The sequence below is a fragment of the Protopterus annectens genome, chromosome 4.part0 (assembly GCF_019279795.1).
Source record: "Protopterus annectens isolate FY-2018-M chromosome 4.part0, PAN1.0, whole genome shotgun sequence".
NCBI lineage: Eukaryota > Metazoa > Chordata > Ceratodontiformes > Protopteridae > Protopterus > Protopterus annectens.
Window position 1 is genome coordinate 1,136,431,042 of NC_056733.1, and position 22,500 is coordinate 1,136,453,541.

The following is a 22,500-nucleotide window of genomic DNA, read 5'->3' on the forward strand; positions in this document are numbered from 1 at the left end:
GAATGTGAGGGAGAAGATTTTTCTGAGCTGTGATACAGAATCAGAACTGCATAGACATGGTAAGGCCTTGCTGTGTGTAATTATGGTCGCTGCCAAAAAAAGCAATTACTAGATAATGGAAATCAAAATCTAAATCAACTATACTAGAAATGAATATAGTAACAAAAAAAAAGCAACTGGCTTTGAGATGTTTAGAAAAGGGTAGGAGCAAACTACTTAGGAAAAAATGGGAATTGTGGGAGCAATACATACAGGAGTGGAATGAGGTTTAAAATAGGAAGGGTTTAAAGGACCTATGTAATTTTTGACTGAAAATGATTGGATAGATTATAAGTGTTGTATAGTGTTTGCAACTGGAAGTGTCTCAATATAGTTTGTGATGTAAAATGCTTGCAACTAGGATTGTGTAGGTGTGGTTTGTTTTCATTTATATAAATGTATGATTGTCTATGTTGTAAGTGATAGTTAAGTAAGGATGTTTCTTCTTTAAAAAAAAATGGGCAGGAAATTAATAATTTATGTAATGTTGCTTCGGTTGTGATATATATAGCAATATATGTGAAGTATAATGTTAATACAGTTTGATTACTTTTATATAAATATAATTTTACCAGTGTTACAAGTGATAATTGAATAAAGGTGTTTAATAAAAAAAATGGGGAAAAGTTTTAAGTACTGCTTTTATAAACTTTAAGTCGCTGTGTTACCATGCATTTTCTGAAGGATATGAAGTCTGAAACGCTTAGTGAATTCAGTTCTCACTGATTTGTTACAAAAATCCAGAAAATCACATAATTTATGAGGAACAGACCAAAAATGTGAGGCAAAGATCTGTACAGTTGAGAGGTATGCATCTTACCTAGTTTAACAGGGTATTTTTCACTACCATTTTTGATAGTTCTTTACTGTAAAAAAAATAAATAAATAAAAATCTCATCTTTTTTCTTTTCTTTTTTTACTTTTGATTTTGTAGAACTATGACTGAGAAGCCTACAGGTTTTAAAAGATGCACTTCCTGTGAGTACAAAATTCTGAATTCAGATACCCACAGGGAATGCGTTTGTTTAGGGGCAGCACAACTTTAGCATTTGCGCTACATTTAACTCATTACATCCGAGAGACGCCTCCAAGTGCATCTGCAGTTAACTCCTACTGACACCTCTTGGTGTCAAATATTGCTTGTTCATATTTTTACCAATAACTCCAAAACCATTTATACAATGTTTTAATAGATTTTATCTTAAAGCTTACACAGTGGCATATTCAACTGCACTAATATTTGACCTCGGACTAGTGCAGGTTAATCGATATTAACTGTTGTTTTATGATATTAATTAATATAGATGTAATTTTCACATTTTTCTAAATATCTCAATAACCAAGTAACACAGACAGAACTCTTTAGCATCATATAAAAGCTCTCAGCCAGATGAATAAAATGCTGCTTGACAGTATGCGTTTAACTTGAGTGGTTGCTGATATATTGTAAGTTGTTTACAAAATTTTACAAATGTAATCATTACTGTGTTTAGTGTGACTTGTCAAGCCGCGGTGGTGCAGTGGCTAGCATTGTCGCCTCACAGCAAGAGGTTCTCCCGTTCGATTCTCGGCTGGAGTGCCTTCTTTGTGGAGTCTGCATGTCCTCCCCTCGGTCGAGTGACGTTAAAGACATGCAGGTAGGTGCGACTGTGAATGGGCGTGCCTTCTTTGAAGGTTGGGCGTCGGTCTGGCAACTCGGCACCATAAAATTCTACTGCCAATCATGAGCGGACCGGAGTTCCGCTGTGGCGACCCCAACCGGGAAAAGCTGAAAGTCTTTTTACTGTGTTTAGTGTGACTTATAAAACTTGGTTTAAGATCTAGAACCTAAATAATGCTGCCTCTTTTTTTGCTGAAGATTTTGCCATTTATACTTTTTCATAACCCCTGTGGCTCCAGAGATATGAACATTGGTTTGAACTGTAAGGACATAATTTGAGTGTAACAAAAAGCTTAAGCTCTGCCTATTGGAAGTTACAGTGCAAATTTCCTGAGCTCCATTGGAGTGAATGAGTAAAGTCAAGGGCTATTGCAGATAGGATTAATAAGTTACTCTTCAAAGGGTCGTTATCTCCTTCATCTTAATCTTCTGGGGCTAAAACCCCAGCAAATCTTTGGCCCCAGCAAATCTTTGAAGGCTCATTTGGAGTATAGAAAATGGTCTCCACCTAAGGTTCGGACGACTTCGTCATCCTCAGAGCCTCCACAGAAATTACATAGATCATTGGATCCAACATCGGCAGATCCAAAGAGAAAAACGTCAGATCCTAAGTCCACTGATCCATAGTTGTTTCAGGCAGTCCTCCTGCTCAGTCTGTGGGTCCAAAACCATTGGATCTTAGTTTTGGCATGTCTCATACTCTAAAACTCATTCTCTCAAGTTTGTTATTGACTCGTTTTTCCTCAGCTCAATTCCTTTTTCATGCGAACTCCGAGGAAACACTCTAGACTGCTGTCTATTACGTCATCTGTCAGGTCCTCTAAGAGTCTTTCAGAAGCTGAAGTGTTAGGATGATGAGGAAAGTTTTTCAGAGCTCAGATCCTTTTGAGGGTTATACCAGCGCAGTCTCCCATCTGATCCATGGGCCTTCCTTCCACATTCCATACGTTTGCATTTCCCTCTCTGATCCATCTTTTGGTCTTGGAGCCCCCAAATCCAAGAGTTCCAGTGTTGGAGCCAAAGGCTATTACATCTTCAACTCCAACGGTTTCACTGACCAGTACTGCTCATGTTCTGTCAGATTGGGATGGGTCTCAGAGCTGATTTGTCAGATTTATCAGGCCAGGATTTACTCTGTTGATGTCAAAGCCATCAAGCCCCTTGGGGTCTTGGCACTAGATAGCTCAGGTCTGGCTCCCTGCTTGAGGCACTGATCCAGACAAAGTCACAGCTTGCCTACTTTGGAAGTCTCGGCTCCAGTGCAGCCATCCATGTCTTCTCCTGGTCCGTTGACCTTTAAGGTTGTGGAGAGGGTGTTCTCATATTCTAGAGATCCATTCTCGTACATCCTTGGATCCTGCATTTTTTCTCTCTATGGTTCAGAGCACTGATGTCATCAGACCTACTCTACAAGGACAGCCAGTCAAAGTAGTATCCAGACAGCTCCCATAGAAGAACTACCCCTCTCTACTGACACCTCCCTAAAGCATCCCACTGAGGAGGTTCAAGGGGAAGGAGAACATGTAAAAGGAAGCACATAGATTTCTGCCCTGGAATCTCTCACTGAAGATAGTGACTTTGATAAAGGGGAAGGGTCATCTAGATCTCTACTTGATGACTCATTTGGAGACATTTTGGAGATCCTTAAATGGAAAGGTGGTTGGTCTTCTGATAATCCTTCCCCTGAGGAGTCAGTATTTCTGAAAGCATTTGGTGCTGGCCCATCTACATCTTGGGTGACTCCCTCAGCCAATAAGCTTATTGACCTTGTCTCTCACTGGGCATGGAAGTAACCGGATTATGTTGAACCAATCCCACGTCATCCAGATTAAATTTTAGCTTCTCCAAAAGAGAAACCGCATTGGAGCAAAGAAGTCCCTGTTGATGCAATGGTTATGGCAGCAGCCACTAAGGAGGAGCTAGCAGAACAGAGCTCCTCTGTGCATCTCCCTAACAGAGAGTCCAGGGACAGGTTTGTAAAGAGCATATTTGTTTCAGCAACCTTTGCCTTGAGGTCCCTGAATTATTTGGTGCATTGTACAAGACTGCAGAGGGATTTGACCAAGGAACTCTTAAAATCTCTCTCTTGGAGTCCATGTCTTTAGAGGACTATAAGATATCATTCTCACAGCTGACCACGCTATTTCCAATGTGTCCATGAGGTTGATTTCTCATCAGCAGAGGATACCACACTGGTAACAGATTCAGGCTTTGCCATAAGGAGACATGTGCTTGTGTGATTTTGTGGAGCCTTTCAAGTCTTCTTTCATCAGTGGCCCCTTTGATTGAGCATCCTTGTTTGGCCCTTATGTGAAAGAAACTACTTTCCACAGCAAGCAAGAATGGAAGACCCTGTCTGCTGTAGGGATTCTCTTTTCTAGTCATCAGTGATCCTTTTCAGGGAATCAAAGAGGAAACAAGAAGAAGTGGTTCTGTAAGTCCCAGGGATCTTTCCAGGATTCACCCAGTGACAACTCCTCCAGAGGCAGAGGAGAGAGTTCAGATGGAAGATGCTGTCCTCATGGCAGAGGACACCCACAAAACCATGGTTTCTGAGATTCCTTTCCAGATAGACCCTTTCAATGCTCCTGAAGGGTTGCCCAACTGCTCACCTCTAGAGGTAGATGGGGACATTTGTCCTTGCGCTCAGATACCTAGCCTGCTATAACAAAATATTCCTAGGTGCAAAAATGATATCCAGAGGTTATTTCATACTAGTTTTCCAGATTACCTCATCCAAAAGAAGAAACCTTCCTGACATCCCACCCAGTCAGAGAGATGCTGCAGCTCAAGAAATTTAGAAGCTGCTGGACAAGAGAATCATCCAGGAGTTCCCACCAGACCATTGAGAATTCGGAACTTACTTGAGGTTCTTTTTGGTGCTAAAAAAGACAAGGGACCTGAGACCAATTTTGTATCCATGCAATCTGAGCCAATATGTGAGGAAGTACCAGATGGTCATGGTTCAGTCCATTCTACCTCATTTACACAAGGAGGATTGGATGTGCTCAGTCAATTTTCAGGACGTGTACTATCTCATCAAAATAAACAGATGATCCTGAAGATTCTTGTGCTTTTGTTTGGGAGCCAGTCACTATAGATGCTCTGCGTATTTCACTGTTGCAGTCATCACACATGGGTTATTTGCCTGCAGGTAGCCCTCAGTGGGCCCGAATACCAGAGACTTAGTATTTCTGCATTGATTGCTATCACTCCAGGACTGACGTCAGGTCGTCAGGGGTATAAAAACAGGCAGCCGATGCCATTACATCAGTCTTTCTTGCCGAGGAGCCCGAAGCAGAAGCAGTTTGCACAAGTGCTGGTCAGCCACTACCTGAGTTTTTGTTTCTGAATTGAATCATCCTGAAGTCTTCTGAAGCTAAGTATCATGTTGGGGATCCTTTTTTCTTGCTCTAACCGATGTCAGAAAAAGTTAACAATTGTCTCGCCTGTGGAAAGCAAATACCACACTGAGATTTCCATTCTTACTGCGCCACCTGTTTAGACCCAGACCATGATGTACCTTGCTGTTGGTTCTGTGATTTGTTCAATGCCCAAACTATTCGTCGTCGGGCCCTTATTGCCGCTAAATACTTTTGCTCTCGATCTCTGTATTCTGAAATGGCTTCAGTAAGCCATCCGACAACCAATCTTCCGAAAAAACGTAAAGAAAAAAGACAGAGACAGATCGCACAAGTCCAAAACTGCTGACGATGCTTACATTAAGCTAGTTGTCATTTCGCTGGTACTCAGTGAGGTGCTTTCGCAGCCCCTGATGCCCACTTCGATAGATTCGCAGGCCGCTACAGAGACCCGTTCAGAGTCCGGTATGCCACAAGACTCTTCTTTGACTACATAACCTGTGGATGTCTCTACCATGAATGGGTCCAGAGCTGCTGTGCAGGCACTGGCTTCCGAGGAAGTTCTTCGCATTACCTATATTCGACACAAACTGACCACTTCTTTTGCATCTTCAGTTCTGTCTAAAACTACTGAGTTTCTAAGACCAAGAGTACGAGCTACGCCTAAAAAACAGACGACCCAGACTCAAGCACCTGCTTCTTTACCACAATCTCAAATGCTTAAAATGGCAGAAGACCTGATCATGCTGATTAGAGGAAGCCAGCCTTCCCCTGCAAAGAGTAAGAGACCTGTCCCCAGCAGCTTTAACTGACCAAGAGTCTGACTACTCTGAGGTTTCTGAATATGAAGACCTGCCTTTATCTGCTTATGAGTATTCAGATGCAGAGGAATCCATTCCCCCTGCTTCGCCTCCAGAGGATTTTTCTTTTGGTGAAACCCTACATACTTTGAGAGCATTTCCACTGGGAATGCCAGGATTATCCTCAGTCCAAAAAGAGACTCAGAGAATTTTTAGATTTGCCACAACATAGACCTTTAGCTATCCCTCCTATTCTGGATGTTGTGGATGATGTCCTTATGGAATCCAGTCTAACTCCTGATACTTTACCCCCTGCTCCAAGGAAACCAGACAAGTACTACAGAGTCCCTGACTCCCACAAATTACTTTTCAAAAATCCTATTGCTGACCCAGAGGTCATTTCCCAAGGGCCTAAAGGAATAAAAGCAACTACAGCTAAGAATCCCACCCCTTTGGACAAGGATTCCCGAGGTTTAGACAGCTGGGGTAAAAAAGTATACACCTCTGCAACTCTTGCAATTAGGGCATTGAATTGTCAGTTTCATATGCTGAAATACCAGCAACATATTATGGAACTTATTGAGCAAAAATTATCTACCTTTCACATCTGTGCAGAAAATAAAGAATTACAGGAGCTTATGCATTCTGCAAGCCAAATCAGCAAGCATACCTTGCAATGTGGGTTTGACGCCCTAGCAGCATTGTGCAGGGCAGCAGTCACTGGTTCTGTACTGAGAAGGCATGCTTGGCTTAAGGAACAGACCTTGCCAGACCATGTCAAATCAAAATTACCTGATGCTCCTTTGAATAAGGACAATTTTTTTGGCACCAACGCAGAAGAGGTTCTAAAAAAGATGGAAGGAAAAGCTAAGTCTATGCAGACAGTCAAAGATTTTTTGCAGGTGCAGCCTCCAAGATTTAGTAGGCATTGCCCCTCGAAACATTGGTCCTTTCCAGCCCCCTCAAGGCCATCTCAAACATGACTCGGGGGAAACAGACCACCCAGACTACAGTCTCAGGGTATGCAGAGATCTAGGCAATGGAGTACCTCCACTTCTAAAACAGGGAGTGCTAAGCCACCCCCTTATGGAAAGAATTCACAATGACTTCTCAACTCCACTCCTCACCTCTGCCCAATTGCTCGTGCCCCTAGGAGGAAAACCTGCCCACCATGCAAAAAACTGTAACTCCATCACCAAAGACCAATGGGTCCTCAACATTGTATCCCAGGGGTACATATTTTACTTCCACACACTGCCAACCCCAAAAGGGTTCCCAGACCCTCCTCCAAACCACTGGGCAGAGGCACAAAACCAAGTTCAATCTCTGCTCTCCATAACGGCAATTCAACCTGTTCCTGCAGAACAAGTAGGTCAAGGGTTTTATTCCAGACTTTTCCTGGTACCCAGAAAAGAGGGCACTTGGTGCCCAGTCCTAGATCTTTCCATTCTAAACACCTTCCCGGTGGTACCAAAATTCAAAATGCTCACCCTTCAGCAACGTCTTCCTATGCTGTCCAAAGATGCCTAGTTAGCCACCCTAGACCTAAAAGAAGCCTATCTGCACATCCCTATCAGGGACTCATGCAGAAAATATCTACATTTCAGGGCAGGATCTATGGATTATCCGTTCTCTGCACTTCCCTTTGGCTTATCTACTACTCCCAGAGTCTTCACAAAATGCCTGGCTCCAGCCATTGCCTATTGCAGATAGAGAAAGATTCAAATATACCCTTACTTGGATGATTGCCTGATTCAGGCAGACAGGAAAAGCTGTTGCAGCACCTGACATTTGTAAAGAACCTTCTAACCTCCCTGGGGTACACTGTCAATGAAAAGAAATCAAAACTAGTCCCCAGTCAAAAGATTGTATTCCTGGGTAGCAAGCTTGAACACAGCATCCCAGATGGCATTCCTTACTCCAGAAAAACAAGCCTATCTAACAGGCTACTTCGCTCAAGTGGCCACCATTGCCCAGCTACCCGCAAGGAAAATCCTGCAGGCTCTAGGGTTCATGGCCTTTTGCATTCTACTAATTGCATATGCCAGACTGCATATGAGGAAACTTCAATGGTACTTAAGTCTTTGGTGCCAACATTCTCAGGACCTGGAAACTATCAAACCCTGTCTAAGGACAGAGTTTCTTTGGTAGGCAGCAGCATGCAACCACAACAAAGGACTTCCCTTTACACAACTCCACACCGCCCAGACCTTAACCACAGATGCATCAGACTATGCCTGGGGGGCACATCTGGATGACAAGTGCATTCAGGGCCATTGGAGCCCAAGTCAAATTCATCTGCAAATCAACCAAAAAGAGATGCTAGCTGTTCAGCACACTCTGACAGCTTTCAGATCCCTACTCTCACCAGGACCCCTGCTAATAAAAACAGACAACACCACAGTTATGTGGTACATCAACAAGCAGGGGGGAACCCACTCTTACCCACTCTGCAGGCTAGCCATGACCCTATGGAACACGGCATTGGACATGCATATTCATCTGCAAGCTCAATTCCTGCCAGGCAAACAAAACTCTCTGGCAGACGACTTAAGCAGAAATCTCCTAGACCCACATGAGTGGCAATTACACCCCAGCACTTTCAGCCTTCTAACCCAGAAAGACCTTTTTGCCTCCCCCTACAATCACCAGGTCAGAAAATTGTGCACCAAGACACCTCACAGCAGGGCCTGGAAAGTGGATGCCCTATCCTTCCAATGGGTAAACCTTTCATTCTATGCTTTCCCCCCTCTGCCTCTTCTTATAAGAATATTACTCAAGATAAGACGGGACAGACCAAGGGCAATCCTGATTGCTGCAGACTGGCCATGCCAGCACTGGTACCCACTACTGTGCAGCCTGCCACCGGTACCACCATGGCACCTACCCCAGATACCAACCCTCCTCACTCAGCAGGAGGGACAGATCTTGCATCTGCAACTTCAAACCCTGAACCTTGCAGCCTGGCTTATTCTTTGAATTCTCCCCCAGTGACCAGCCTAAGCAAGCAGGTGCTGGACATCATTCTTGAAGCCAGAAGACCCAGTACAAGGAAATCATATGCTGAAAAGTGGAAAAGGTATTGTTCCTGGATTCAAGTCTAAAGGAGCGGACACAGCACTGCCCTCCTTACCTCTAATCCTGGTTTACCTAGCAGATCTACTCCACAGAGGCCTATCCTTTTCTTCCATTAAGATCCATGCCTCTGCCATCTTGGCTCATTACAGCACTGAGCCACCTCTCCTCTCATCCTCTCATCAAACAGTTCCTGAGAGGGGCCAACAAATTAAGGCCACCAAGAAGAGCCCCCACCCCTGCTTGGGACCTTAACTTTGTACTGGAAAAGCTCACGCTACCCCCCCCTTTGAGGCTGCAGCTTCAGCAGAGTTTAAATTCCTCTGTTGGAAAACAGCCTTGCTTTTGGCTGTCACTTCAGCCAAAAGAGTGTCTGAGCTACAAGCACTTACGGCTGTGGAACCCTTCATTATTTTTCATGCTGACAGGGTCTCCCTGAGGACTAACCTTACTTTTATGCCTAAAGTGGTGTCCAGTGTAGCTCTCAACCAATCCTCAAAATAAAGGAGAAAGGATCCTGCACTCTTTAGATGTGCACAGACAGCTCAGGTTCTACCTTGATAGGACTAAGCCCTTCAAGAAGTCTGACCAGTTACTAGTCAGTTTTGCACCAGGAGCAGAGGGCAAGGCCATATCTAAACAAACAATTTGCAAATGGATAGCGCACTGTATCCATTTCTGTTACAAACACCATGGGAAACCAACCCCTCAAGGGGTCAGGACGCTTTCCACTAGGGCAACTTCTACCTCTACAGCATTCCTAAGGGGAAGTCCCCACCCAGGGATATTATGGAAGTTGCTACCTGGAGTTCTGTTGTGTACACTTACCATAAATGTAGATGTTCGAGTGTATTCACTGTTGCAGTCCTGGTTACCCTCCCTCCAGCCCCCTGACTTTGTTTGGCTATACCTCTTCTCTCCTTTTCAATGCTTAAAAGCTTTTTGGTGTATTTGATTTTTTGTTTGAGGTATAACCTTGCATATTTATCTATTTAATTGCTTCCCATTATGGGGGCACCTGACATCTGGGGCAAGAAAAACTGATGTAATGACGTCGGCTGTTTTTACCCCCTGACGACCTAACATCACAGCAGAAGAGACAGCAACCGATGCAGGACCCAAGACTTTGTTAATCAGGCCGACTGAGGGCTACCTGCAAGCAGATAACCCAAATGTAATGACTGCAACAGTGAATACACTCGAACATCTACATTTATGGTAAGTGTACACAACTGTACTTTCTGGGGCCCAAAGGTGTGAAATGAATTATAGCCTGGTAGTGCAGGGGTGCTTTCTGCCGCTCTAAACCAGGTCTGTGTTACAGCACAAATGTCGATGTTCTCCATTTTGAGGAGTGCTTCGAGCAAGTGCATGTTGAGATTTAGACTTCTAGCATTGAGCAGCATGACCCTCAGATTGCATTTATTTGTAGCTGTTACATTGGTAATGTGGTCTTTGGAACACCACCTAAAAAAGGCACTATAGGGGTGGCAAGAACCTTGGACAGTAACCGGAAATCCAGAGGTGACAGATGCAGGCCATCTCTGGCAAAACATTGAGGTCTGTCAATCATTCATCCCAAGCAGACAAATACTGGATCCCCTTAGAATGACACCAGAAACTTAGCCAGTTGTTGAAGTCACTCATTTTCTGTTTGTACTGTGGTATTATTTTGGTGACTGTAGGATACTGCTCAGGGCTAGGGTCATACCTGCCTTGGCCACAAAATAAGAGAGCTCCGCCATGTCTCTTTTCATGTAGTCCAGGGAGGTGCATCTCAGGTCATTCACACCCAGATGGATAATGACAGAGTCATACTTGTACTTGTGGAGTGACCTGAGTGCATGTGTTATATGGCAGATTCTGGCACCTGATAGACAGCAGACTGTTACCTTCTCCTTATTCAGCCTAGTGAGTGGGACATCTGTGTGCCTCAGTATTGAGTCATCTAAGATTAATGTATTTGGCAAGTTGTTTTACCTTAGGGGCTTAGGTCGAGGGGCACACTGTGTAGGTGAGCTATGTGTCTTGTGGCTTGTGCTGTGTTGTGGTGGTCAAGTGCGTTTCTGCCTTGGAGAGCTCTGCTGTTTGGGTAGATTTTTATTGAGAGCCTCTGCGAAGGTGGGTGTGTGTTTTTATGTGAGAGCTGTGATGGTAGGTGTTCTGGAAGTCTGTGTTCCATGTGGTATGGTGCAATTGTTGACCTTCTCCTCTTGACCAGCTTTTCCGGTCTTGGCTGGAGAGTGCGTGGCTTCCAGTTTGAAGATACAAGTGCATCTCTCACAAGTCTGAGTGTTGGGAGGTAAGATGAGAGGGTTGTCTGTGCACATGAGGCAGTTGCTACACTGCCTCAGAATGCCCAAGTTCACTACGTTAATAGGAGAAAGCACAGGAAACTGTCCTTTAGACATGCTAGGAGGGATGGTCATCATTACTAAGTACTGGAGCTGTTTCTTTATAGGATGTCTAGTGCTGATAGCACTTCTGTGCTACAATAATTGCTACAAAAAAGCCCAGTGAAGTGCTAGGTAAATAAGCTAATTAAAGTGCAAGAGAGAAGCGATCTAGCAAGATTTAAGTGAAAAATTGAGCAGACTTTCTGGCACCAGTAATAGTTTACCTCAGCTTAGCGGCACTGTGCTGTGCGCAAACACGGGCTTTTAAGCCAGAAAGTTGAAAAGGATTGAAAACTGCCCAAACGGCCAATAAACTACGATTTCTGGGCCAGAAACCACTCCTGTTGTGGTATATAGGCTACCTAGTGCTTACCACTCCCACTGATGAGCTAGAAGGCTTCCCTCCAACACGGAAAGGTCTGGGAGACTCAGAAACTTAGAAAACAGTCTTGGATACAGCTAATCTGTATCTAGACTAGACTAGTTGCAGGAAACAAGCTTAGAACTTTTTTTTTTGTTATTTTGTTTTTTGCAGAAACACAGTTAAACAGTAATAAAAACACTTTAAATGCAGTGCAAGCTAGCACAGTTGAGTGTGTAGCAATAGTAAGACAAATACAGTGTAAGTAAATGCAGTTAAATTAAAAAAATGACGTAAAACAAGTGCAGAAAGCAGTAAATTCAGAAGAAAAATCAAAAAGGTACTAAAAGTCTCTCTTTCTCCTTGTAGTTGCTCTTGTAGTCTGCAGGATGCCAAAACAGGATCCACTGAGCTAAAACAAGGGCAAACCCGCGCAAGCACAATGTTTTAAACTAGAAAGTTGAAAGAGATTGAAAACTGCCCAAATGGCTAATAAACTACAATTTCTGGGCCAGAAACCACTCCTCTTGTGGTAGATAGGCTACCTAGTGCTTACCACTCCCACTGATAAGCTAGAGGGCTTCCCTCCAACACATTCATTTTTTGTACTATAGATGTCCTTCCATTTCACTGTTACAGTATTTTTAACATGAGGGATCCCTTGCCAAGGGTGGCCGACATTCAACCAGTGTACCAAAGCCCTTAGGTTGTTATTGATACGCTGTACATCTCACACATGCTCTCAGTGCAAAGCATAGAGCATAAAGGTGAAGTCCGGATGTATCATCCTCAGAACTTTGCTGTCAGTCTGAATGCTATCATTCATTGTCATTCTGATCGCTTGAGTCGTTGATGGTTACCTAGCTGTTCAGATAAGTGCCCTGTTGGGGGGTTTTGACTTATCCTTTTTTGTGGGTTTCATGTCATTCAGAAAGGGTAGATGCCAGTGTTTGAGACTGATTCCCCATAGACTGTCACAAGCAGTGCTTGTTTTGTTTAGGAGCTTCTCATGACCATACAGCCTGTACTATTTCTCAGGCTTTTGTTCGAAAGACCTTGCATAGTCATCTTTCCTCTCTCACCATTTATGTTGGAAATCCAGCATATAAAGTTTTTAGCAAAAGACACTGTGGAGAGTACTTCCCTGGGTTAGGGTCAGCCATCTTTGAAGAAGGCCAAAAGAGTCAGGCCAGATTCTTTGACTGTGCCTCCTCTACTGGACGTCTCTCTTGAGGCTGGTGAAAGCCTGGAGGATTGTCTGGTTTCTGGGCTGAATTCCTCTGCCATGATTGGTTTGGAGGCCGGCATGGATCCGGCTTCTCGCACATCCTCCGAGGCTTTGCAGATGTCCACTTTGGATGCTCAGGGGGACCTGCGGCTGATTATCACCAAAGAGCCTTGGGGGGGGGGGGTTCCTCAGATACTGGTTAGGGAGCAAGTCCCGGCTATGATTGAGTGCAGGCTGGCATCAGAGCCTTTTTCTTTTCACAAGGTGGACGTCGCTTTAAAAAAGAAGCAAAAGACAAAACATATTTCTTCTGCTTCCAAGGACCATCAAAGTGAATGGCAGAGTTTTACACAGGGTTTGTTCAATGCTGTTATGGCTTTGAGGCCTCCTCAAGGGGTCTCTGCCCCAACTCCTCCTTGGTCTTCTTCCACCCTCAAAAGGTCTAGGGATCAGAATTCCTCTGATGAGGAATATGATTTTGATGAGTCCCTTGCGTATTCTACCCAGATTCCTTCCCCTTCAGATTTTCATTCTTCCTCAACTTGCCTCCCTCCAACCCCCTACAATTTGACTTCTGGGAGGATCAGAAGATGCTAAAGGAACCAGTGTTCCTTTATTTCAGCTCCAGATAGTGGTATTTGTTCTTTTCCATAGTCACCAAAAGTCAGGAAACAAGATCTGAGGTATGATAGGGGACTGGTCCATTGAGGGTGAGAGAGGAGCTAGTGAACTTTCAGTGTTCCATGAGCTATAGAAAGCAACCAAGTTGGATCTAGGGGATGGATCCAAACCCAACAGTTGAGGAAGAATGGAAATGGACAACACAGATGGAACATTATGGTGATAACATAACTTCTTTTTATACAAAGGCCTTGTCTTCAGCGGCTTTTTGGAAAGGGGTGGACTCTAGGAGGCAGTAAGTTAGTCCTCTATACATATGTTTACAAGCTTTACAAATTAGACTCCTTTTCCAAGTCTAGAGCATGCTTTGCTAGAACTATTCTCCAAGAGCTGCTGGACCCTTATTCTTCCACTTCCCATACTGTCTGTTCTTTTGTATTCTACCTATATAGTTTAGGCTACTGTAGCAGTGATCAAATAATGAATGTAGTAGAGTTGTGTAAGTAAACTTATTTTAACAGTAGATGTTTGAGTGATCACTACTGCAATAGCCTGTCTTTCTCTCCACCACCCTTTTGATTTTTGTTCATCAGATTGAGGATGTTGATTTTTGTATATGTAGAGTTATCTTCCTTCAGGGTTGTAGCCTCCCTTTTTCAATTGGCTTGAAAGCTCTGAAGAACTTAGCATCCAGGCCACTGATTTTTTTTCACTGCCTTCCTTGAGCTTTTGACAATCTGGCTGTGTGGAATTGCTTTTAAGCTTTGGAAACAAGGTGGCTGTTGTATACCAGGTGAGATATAACCACATATCTTAGGCTACTGCTGTAGTGGTCTATTCAGACATCTACTGTTTTTATGGTAAGTTTATTTAACTGTACTTTCATGGCATAACAGGTTCTATTTCTTGGTGCCATTTTGTCTGTATCAATTGTGCTGTGAAAGCTGAGATGTTACCTCAAGCTTTATGTATAGAGTATAGGTTGCAGTTACTTTGGATAGTTATATGTTTACATTTTCATATACAGTTTCTCGTAAAGTCAAAAAATGCACTGTCAAGTAGCTGTGGGTATTGAGGAGTTGTATGTAATATTTTCAGTGTAGTGTTTGTATTATGTACTGCATTTTTGTTGCTTGTATCTCAAAACTCTTGTTTTTTTCTTTTTTTTTAACATTGTACAGATCTTGATAAAGGGCTAACAGAACCTCAGATTAAAGTAGTCTGCCGACAGATGTTTGAAGCTTTGCTCTATCTCCACAATATGAAAATAATTCACAGAGATCTAAAAGCAGGAAATATATTGCTAACACTTGATGGAGACATCAAACTAGGTGAGTTGCTACAGCTAAATACAATGTTTTCTGCAGTTTGATTTTCATTTTTTTCCTATGTCAATTTCTTTTGTTGAGTCTGTATTCATTTATGCTATTTTTCCAAGTGAATGCACTTAAGAGCTTGTGGTTCTGAGGGCATTCTTGTCTGTTGGTATGCAAGCCTGTTTTTCTGCATTATAAGGTGTCATCTTTGCACTTTGAAACATGCAGGGAACAAGTGAGATGAAATTTCAAAATACAATTTGGAAGTGGTTACTTTGTAGATTTTCTTGTAAAAAAGTGTCTGCATTCTTTGATAGAAAAATTTAAGTACACAGTTCATCTGGGTTCCTGAAAATGTTGTAAGGAAGATAAACACATGTTAAAAGATGCTTGCCTGTTCTCTACAGAGCAATCAAACTGACTCTAAATATTCCAAGCAGGATGTCTGGTACCAGTGGGGAAAAAAAGAAAGCAATTTATAGTTTCTGCACTGGACAAGCACACACACACACACACACACACACACACACACACACACACACACACACACACACACACACACACTTTTCTCTCTCTCTGTACAGAGAGGACCTTGGAGATGGATACAGTGAAAAGTATGTCAGGTAGACATTTGTTTGCGAGTCACTTAGCTGTTTCATTTGATCATGACTACTTCTAAAACTCTATTGTTGGATGAGGAGAATGAATTGGAGGGACAAGAAGTGCTTCTTCCTTACTTGTTTCTGTTACAGGAACAGGCAGTGGGGAAACAGTCTAGTATATAATTTTTTTTTAATTAAGTACTTTTGTGGAGGGGATGGGTGTGTTTTTACTCAGCAAAGTAATAGAGGTAGAAAACATCACAAGTGAGGAATTTAAAGTTATACTTATAAAAGAAATTTAAAATGGAAGACTAGCATTCTTATCGTAATTAAAGTGTATCTTGATTTCATAGTGGGGCAGTTATAACAGCTATGAATTAAAATCATGAATCAGTCCTTAAAATGTCTGCTTTGTGTGAGGAAGGTAAATCTCACAAAATTATATATACCATTGTACAGTTGCTGGGTAAACCTGTTACGAGACAAACTCAAGTCCTAGTTGACATTGCTGTTCACTGTACCAGACTGTGCCATCTGAGTAGCTTGCTGCACCATGGAAATCTCTATGTGAGCTGTGTATCATGCTTTGCTATGTGCTGGCATTCATGACTTAGATGAGCTTTGTCAAGGCCACCCTTTAAGGACATCGTAAAGATGGCACATGATTTAATGTCAGTGTACATATGGAAAAGGAACAGAATGACAAAATTCTAACTGCATTCAGTCATGTTTTCTTCTTCCTCTTTATATATCTTCAAGTTGCAGAAGTGCCCACATCAGATCTGGTTCTGACATAGGCAACAACAGTACAAGCAGCATTCTGAAAAGAACCTTAGTAATTAGGGTAGTTTTTCATAGGGCCTTGAACGTGGACAGTGTTTTAGCATTCCTCATGCCGATGCTATTTTCCTAAGGGAAGTCAGCAGCTGGTCTGAAACTTTACCCAACTATTCTCGCTTCGAGGCGGTCAGGGTTCATTTGCCAATGATGTGAAAAGTCACCACTGTACACATGAGGGTCAGGATAGCCATACACAGGCATTACAGAATTTTCTTTTCTGTTTGCCCCATTGCCATCTTCCATTTTGGAGATCCCAACCCATCAAAAAAGAGCTGTAAATCTACATTTTTCAGACTTGCAAGCAGCAGTTGTCACAGTGGATCAATGACAATCTATCTTTAGGCAATCCCTTTCATCTTCCCCCTTGCATAGTGATAACCACTGCAGATGTGTTTGGCCTTGTATATACGGGAGTGCATTACAACAGGCAGATGGTACAGGATGTCTGAAAATCATTAAAACTTTCCCTGCACATCAATATAGTAGACATGTGAGCAGCCCTTCTGACACTCCAAGTTTTTTCAGAACTCCCTCTCAGAGGTAGTTCTAGCAATATGAGCAACAACATGGCAAGTATATGATGCTTCGGAAAACGGGAGAAGCTAATTCAGCCTCCTAGGCCAAAAAAGCTATGAGAGTATGGGAATGGGCCATACCGTGCAACCATTTTCTGGTTGCAGTCCATATCCCTGTAGAGTACATTCTTGTGGAGGAGAAGCTGAACAGCTGCCTGCTTGTACTACATGAGTGATCCCTCATATTCTCTATGACAAGGAAAATCTTCCTAAAATGGAGGATGCCCTACTGTGATCTGTTTGCATCCACTTGCCAGCACCAAGCGCAAGTGTTTCTTATGCCTTATTCCTTCACTGGAGACACTACTTGGGTATGCCATAGCCCATAAATGCCCAACTGGATTCCTTTATGCTTTCGCTAATTTCATATGATGACAACATTTGCAGAAAAGGCAAAATTGTGTCTTTTTTTTTCTTACTTTCCTGTCTGCAGGTAGTATGCATATATCTCATTTGTTAAAAACATTACCTCACTCAGGTTTTTTGAGTTAAAAAAATGCACGGAGGCAAACTGATTATCAATTAGTTAAATACGAGGTGTAAGAGAAATTGTGAAAGTAAAGATATATGTAAAATCTATTTGTATTTTGCATGGGTAAAGCTGGAAAAAGGAAACAAGTTGCACACTTTTTTTCTGGTGCTAAAACTAAAATTTAAGGACTGCAATGCATGACCCACACCTTACAGTAACCATATACAGTGATTTTAATCATATTGATCACTACTGCAGTAGCTTTACCCATGTTGTTTAAATCCTGGCAAGAGTACAACTGCCGTCCACCTTCCAAACCTTCATGTGCCCAAGCCATTAGTCAGTTTGAGTTGAGCTGACTAAAAAGACAGGTTTAGGCGCCAAACCCTTCAGAGCTTTTCTGATGTCGAACAATATCCTCTTACTTGGGATTTCAGTGATCCATGGTCAGCTTGTACTGTTCCCTAGCCGGACAGATAAGTTTTATTTGGGGCCAAACCTTTCACATTATAAAAATTGTTGTGTTGTACTTTGGTGTTTAGGAGAGTTGCTTTCAAGGGGTCTGTATTAGTTTGCTGAAATATATTTTCAGTGAACACCTCTTCATTGACACCTAATCAGCAGAAATCACTTTTGCAATTTGTGGAATTTTCTCAGGGCAATGAAGTAGTTGATCAACTACACAACTTTTCTCTTTACCCCACTGTAGTGTGATCTTGGAGTTGGTATATATAGTTAGCGGGAATGGGGGTGAAGCTTTCCACATTGGGGGTGTGAGGAGGCAAAGTCCCCCCCCCACTTAGGTGGGTCTGATTTAGTGCACTGTGGGTTCCATTGTGCTGCAGGGCAACTGTTTCAATGCCCTGGGAAAATTCTACAAATTGCGGAAGTGATTTTTGCTCATTATATGTCAATGAGGAGGTGTTTGCTAAAAATATCTTTTGGCAAACTAATACAGACCCATTTTTAAGCTACGACTGTTCATTTTAATTAACTGTCATGAGATTAAAATGCGGTTATAAATGGGAGTGCACTTTTTTCCTGTCAGTTTAAAAGTTGTTTAAAATAATTGAAAACCATTTATCTGTCATATACCTATGAACGTATATTCACCCCGGGGATCCCATCAGTTGCCCTGCTAGACAGGGGAACAGGAAAGTAAATATTCTGGGAAGAAATAGCCAGGGAATTGTTATGGCTAGGCTTCTATAGGCCCTAGGGCTGATAGCCTAGTACCAACCTATGAACCTATCTGATGTTGTCAATCTTTATTCATTCTTGACCAAGACTCTGCCATTATACACAGCTCACGCCAGCCAAAAACTCTTGAGCTAAGGCTCTGTCCACAGTGCCTCTCTTCATATCACCTCAGATCTCATTTTCCATGTCGAAAATTGGATGCGCCAGCAAATGCTCTCAGCTAAGTGTTTTAAAAATGTCTATTTTCATTGTCTTTTTTAGTGATATTTGACTAAAACTCTCTATTTCCCTTTTTTGAATGTGACTACTTTCTGACTATTTCTACCCACCCCCTTTTACCTTACAGTAGATCTTATTACCACTGTTGGTGACAGGCCTCCTCCCTTTCCTTCTTACCATTGGTAGTCTTTAGACTGACACCATTGTTGGTATTCTCTTCCCTTTTTCTTTCTATACCCGTTGGGTATTTCTTCAATACCATTGTTGGTATAGCCGTTAAAAAAAAAAAAAAATTTGGTTTCTATTTGTGCGACGTGAGTGTGTGTATGTGTGTTCCAACTGTTTTTGATATGGCGGAAAAACACAAGGGGACATCTGGCTTCAAACTGTCTGTGGCAGAAAGATACCCAATTCTGATGGACATCTTTATTGCATGTACTGTTTGTGTGCTCCTCACTTGGACATAACTTGTAATAATTTTCAGGGCTTTAGCACGTGTACTTTTGCAGAGCGGTGCAATAAGCTTATCCTAAAAGGCTTGTTGAAATGTCCTTTCAGTGAAGCCCTATCTAAGGCAGAGTCTTCAAAATCTCCAAAGCCAGATGTGACGAAAAGAAGCCACTCTGTGCCTACTTCTCTTATGGCACAGGAAGCAAAGTCATAAAAGCTGCAGTGCAGGTTCCAGTGGTAACTTCAAAACTGACAGCCAAAATACTGAAAGTGACAGTGTCATCACTCCGGCACTGAAAGTGACTCAGTCTACATCGGTGCCATCAGTCATTGAACTGACTCAAACCTCTTCAGCACTGACCACTGCTTCAGCACCGACAATAGTTCCTTCACCACGACCACACTCCTCTCATTTGGTTTCACCTTCCCCTTACACACAACAGCCTATGGTGCAAAAGTCTATCCAATAATAATTCCCAGGACTAGATATTCCCCTTCAGTAGACCCATTCTTGGGTCAACAACCAAGACCTTTTCTGGACAGGCCTGTGTCCCCCTCAGGAATGTCGATCCATTCTACCAGGAGTCCCTCAGAATTGAACGTAGTCAGATTGGTATACCAGCTTTTGGCAGCCAGAGGCCTCCCTGCATATTCACAAACCTCTCTCCCACCCGGAGCTGAGGCTTATTCTCCAAGGACTCCACCAGTTTATTCTCTTTCAACCTCCTTTCAGGGTTTAAGAAGCAAAAAGAATGGACGTACCACCATGCACTGACCACAAAATAAACAAATAAAAACTTTAAAATCAAAGCCAAATTCAGACAAAAAGGACAAGCGCTTTTGGCTGTAGCCTTCTTCAGATCCTGTTTTCTATGCCTGACAGTATTGATTAAAAACTTAGAAGAACCAGTTATAATCCTGTCATCCATTGCATCATTTCCTATCTTCTTTAGTTAGAGAACCTATGAGATCCAATTGTTTTCCTGCCATCCATTACATCACTGCCTATCTTATTCCAATCAGGTAGCTCAGTGGCGACACACCTTCTTGCTCAACCATACGTTCTTTCAGGATTGGTTTCAGCAGTATTAATACAGTCAGTCCTGGTGGGCAATTAGCCCTCAGGTCCATTATCCATTTAATTTCTTCTTTTTCTGTTTAGTTACATAAATCACCTCCTCTTTTCATTTCTCTTATAACAGAAAGGACCATGAACTTAAAAGAATGAGTACTATTATTTTTCACATGTGAATATAAGGCATTTGTTTCTACTTTGTTCCTTATATTGGACAAATGACACCGAATGCATTCCTTCAGCATTCTATTCATTTTTCCCACATAATAAGCGGAGCAGACGGAACATGTAGCAATATATATAGTATTTTTGCTGGTACATGTGGCATGACCCTGTAAACTGTAAAATTTTCCTGTTTTAGGATGCTTAAAGACATTACTTGTATTGATCGAATGACAGGCTTTGCAAAAGCCACATTTGCAAGTACCTTTACGTGCGTATTCAAAAGATGTCCCCTTGCTGTAAATGCCATCCTTTTGGCATAGCAATCTTTTCAGATTTTCCTTATTTTTAAAAGCAAAGCTTGGAGTATCGCCAACAATCTTTTTCTGATCTTAAGATCTGATGTTAGTATTGGCAGTGCTTCCTGATGACATCACATAAAATCAAATTGTCAGTGCTATAAGTAAGTGTACATTTAAATTTATTTGTCATGGCTCTGGGTCTTACTGACTGATTATCTTGACATTTTGAATAGTAGGGTCATCCTTTCCATGTCCTTAAGTCAATCGCTTTCACTGCATCCATTCCTGTTGCTTTTTCACTATAGCCTATTTCTTTAAAGTTGTCAACCAGCATAACTTGTTCCCTTAGGAAGATTTCATCCTTTGGTGTATAGCTTTGATATACATGTAACTTGGTTATCCACTGTATTACAGAAAATATGCCTAGGATGCATGCTGGAGGAGTGAGGCATGTAGTAATGACTGCCCATGTTCAGCAGTGTTGTGCGTACTATCTCAGTTAAGAATTTGTGGTTCCCCATCCACTTGTCCAGGTTCCTCTTGAACAGTGTCATAGAGGTGCTCTGTTTGACATGGATTGGTACCCTATTCCAAAAATATGACAATCTCTGGGAGATAAATCTATTACTCCACCATGTCTTATTTAAGTTGCAGACCATATTTAGGTCCCTGGAATGGGTAGCCCTAGTCCCGCTTGATTTATGGGTCTGTGATTGCTCTGTAGGTCAAGCATAAGTCTCCCAAAGAAGTCTATACGATACAGAGTACAGTGACAGGGACTTGAGTCAGTCTGTGTAAGAGTCCCTTGATCTTCTTTGTTAGACACCTATGAGGTCTCTCCAGTTCCTGCAGGTGCTTTGTACGGTACATGCCAAACGTGGTGTTATACCCAATTATGGGCTGGATTAGTGCCAAGTATAGATGGGGTTATAACCTCTTTTGCTCTTGAGACGATGCCTTTACTAATCAAATGTGCTACATAGAAAGTCTTCCTTACTACAGTAGACACATGGTAGTCAAAGCTAAGGTCGCAGTCAACTTGTGATCCCAGGTCCCTTGCAGTGTGACGGGACATTATTGGTGCCGAAGGGAATGATGATGCATTTGTTTGCATTCGGTTTGAGACCATGACTAAGACACTACTCATTGGTCTGTGTAAGACCCTCCTGAAGTATACTGACATAATTTGGGGATTCAGTAATTGAACCCAATTTGCAGTCGTCTGTAAAGTTAGCCAGTTACAACCCCTTAGTTTTGACCTGAACATCTGAGAAGTATATACCAAACAGTAGGGGGGGCCAGCACTGACCCCTGTGGCACCCTGCTGGTAACGGGTCTGCTGGTTGATGTGGAGTCACCCACTTTGATAGTGTAGTGTGTGTTTGGTTTGTGAGCCAGTTAGCAACCCATCTTACAACAGAGGGATTTACATTCAGTTTGCTAAGTTTATCAGTAAGGCCCGAGTGTGGGATTGTGTTTAAAGCCTTTGCCAAGTCGAAGTATGCTGTGTGCACAGATTTGCCCTCGTCAGTGGCCCTGTTCATATTTTCAAAGAAATCCACCAGATTTAACAGGCTGAATTTGCCCTTGACAAAGCCAGATTGGGTAGGATCCAGGGTTTGGAGGTTGCCTATGTCTTTATTTATGACCTCCATAATGATAACATTCCACAGCCTTATAGATGAGGCTGGTCAGGCTTATGGATCTGTAAATCCCTGGGTCTGTTGCTAGGCCACCTTTGTGGA

The 22,500-nt window shown here is 42.4% G+C and overlaps 1 protein-coding gene across 1 annotated transcript in view; it reads left to right on the top strand.

Moving 5' to 3' along the window:
• Positions 1-22,500, top strand: part of STK10 (serine/threonine kinase 10) — a 2,623,461-nt gene that overhangs the window by 922,382 nt on the left and 1,678,579 nt on the right. The window contains exon 4 of the mRNA XM_044069104.1: positions 14,724-14,873. Within this exon, the coding sequence (XP_043925039.1) occupies positions 14,724-14,873 (150 nt within the window). The remainder of the gene's footprint in view (positions 1-14,723; positions 14,874-22,500) is intronic.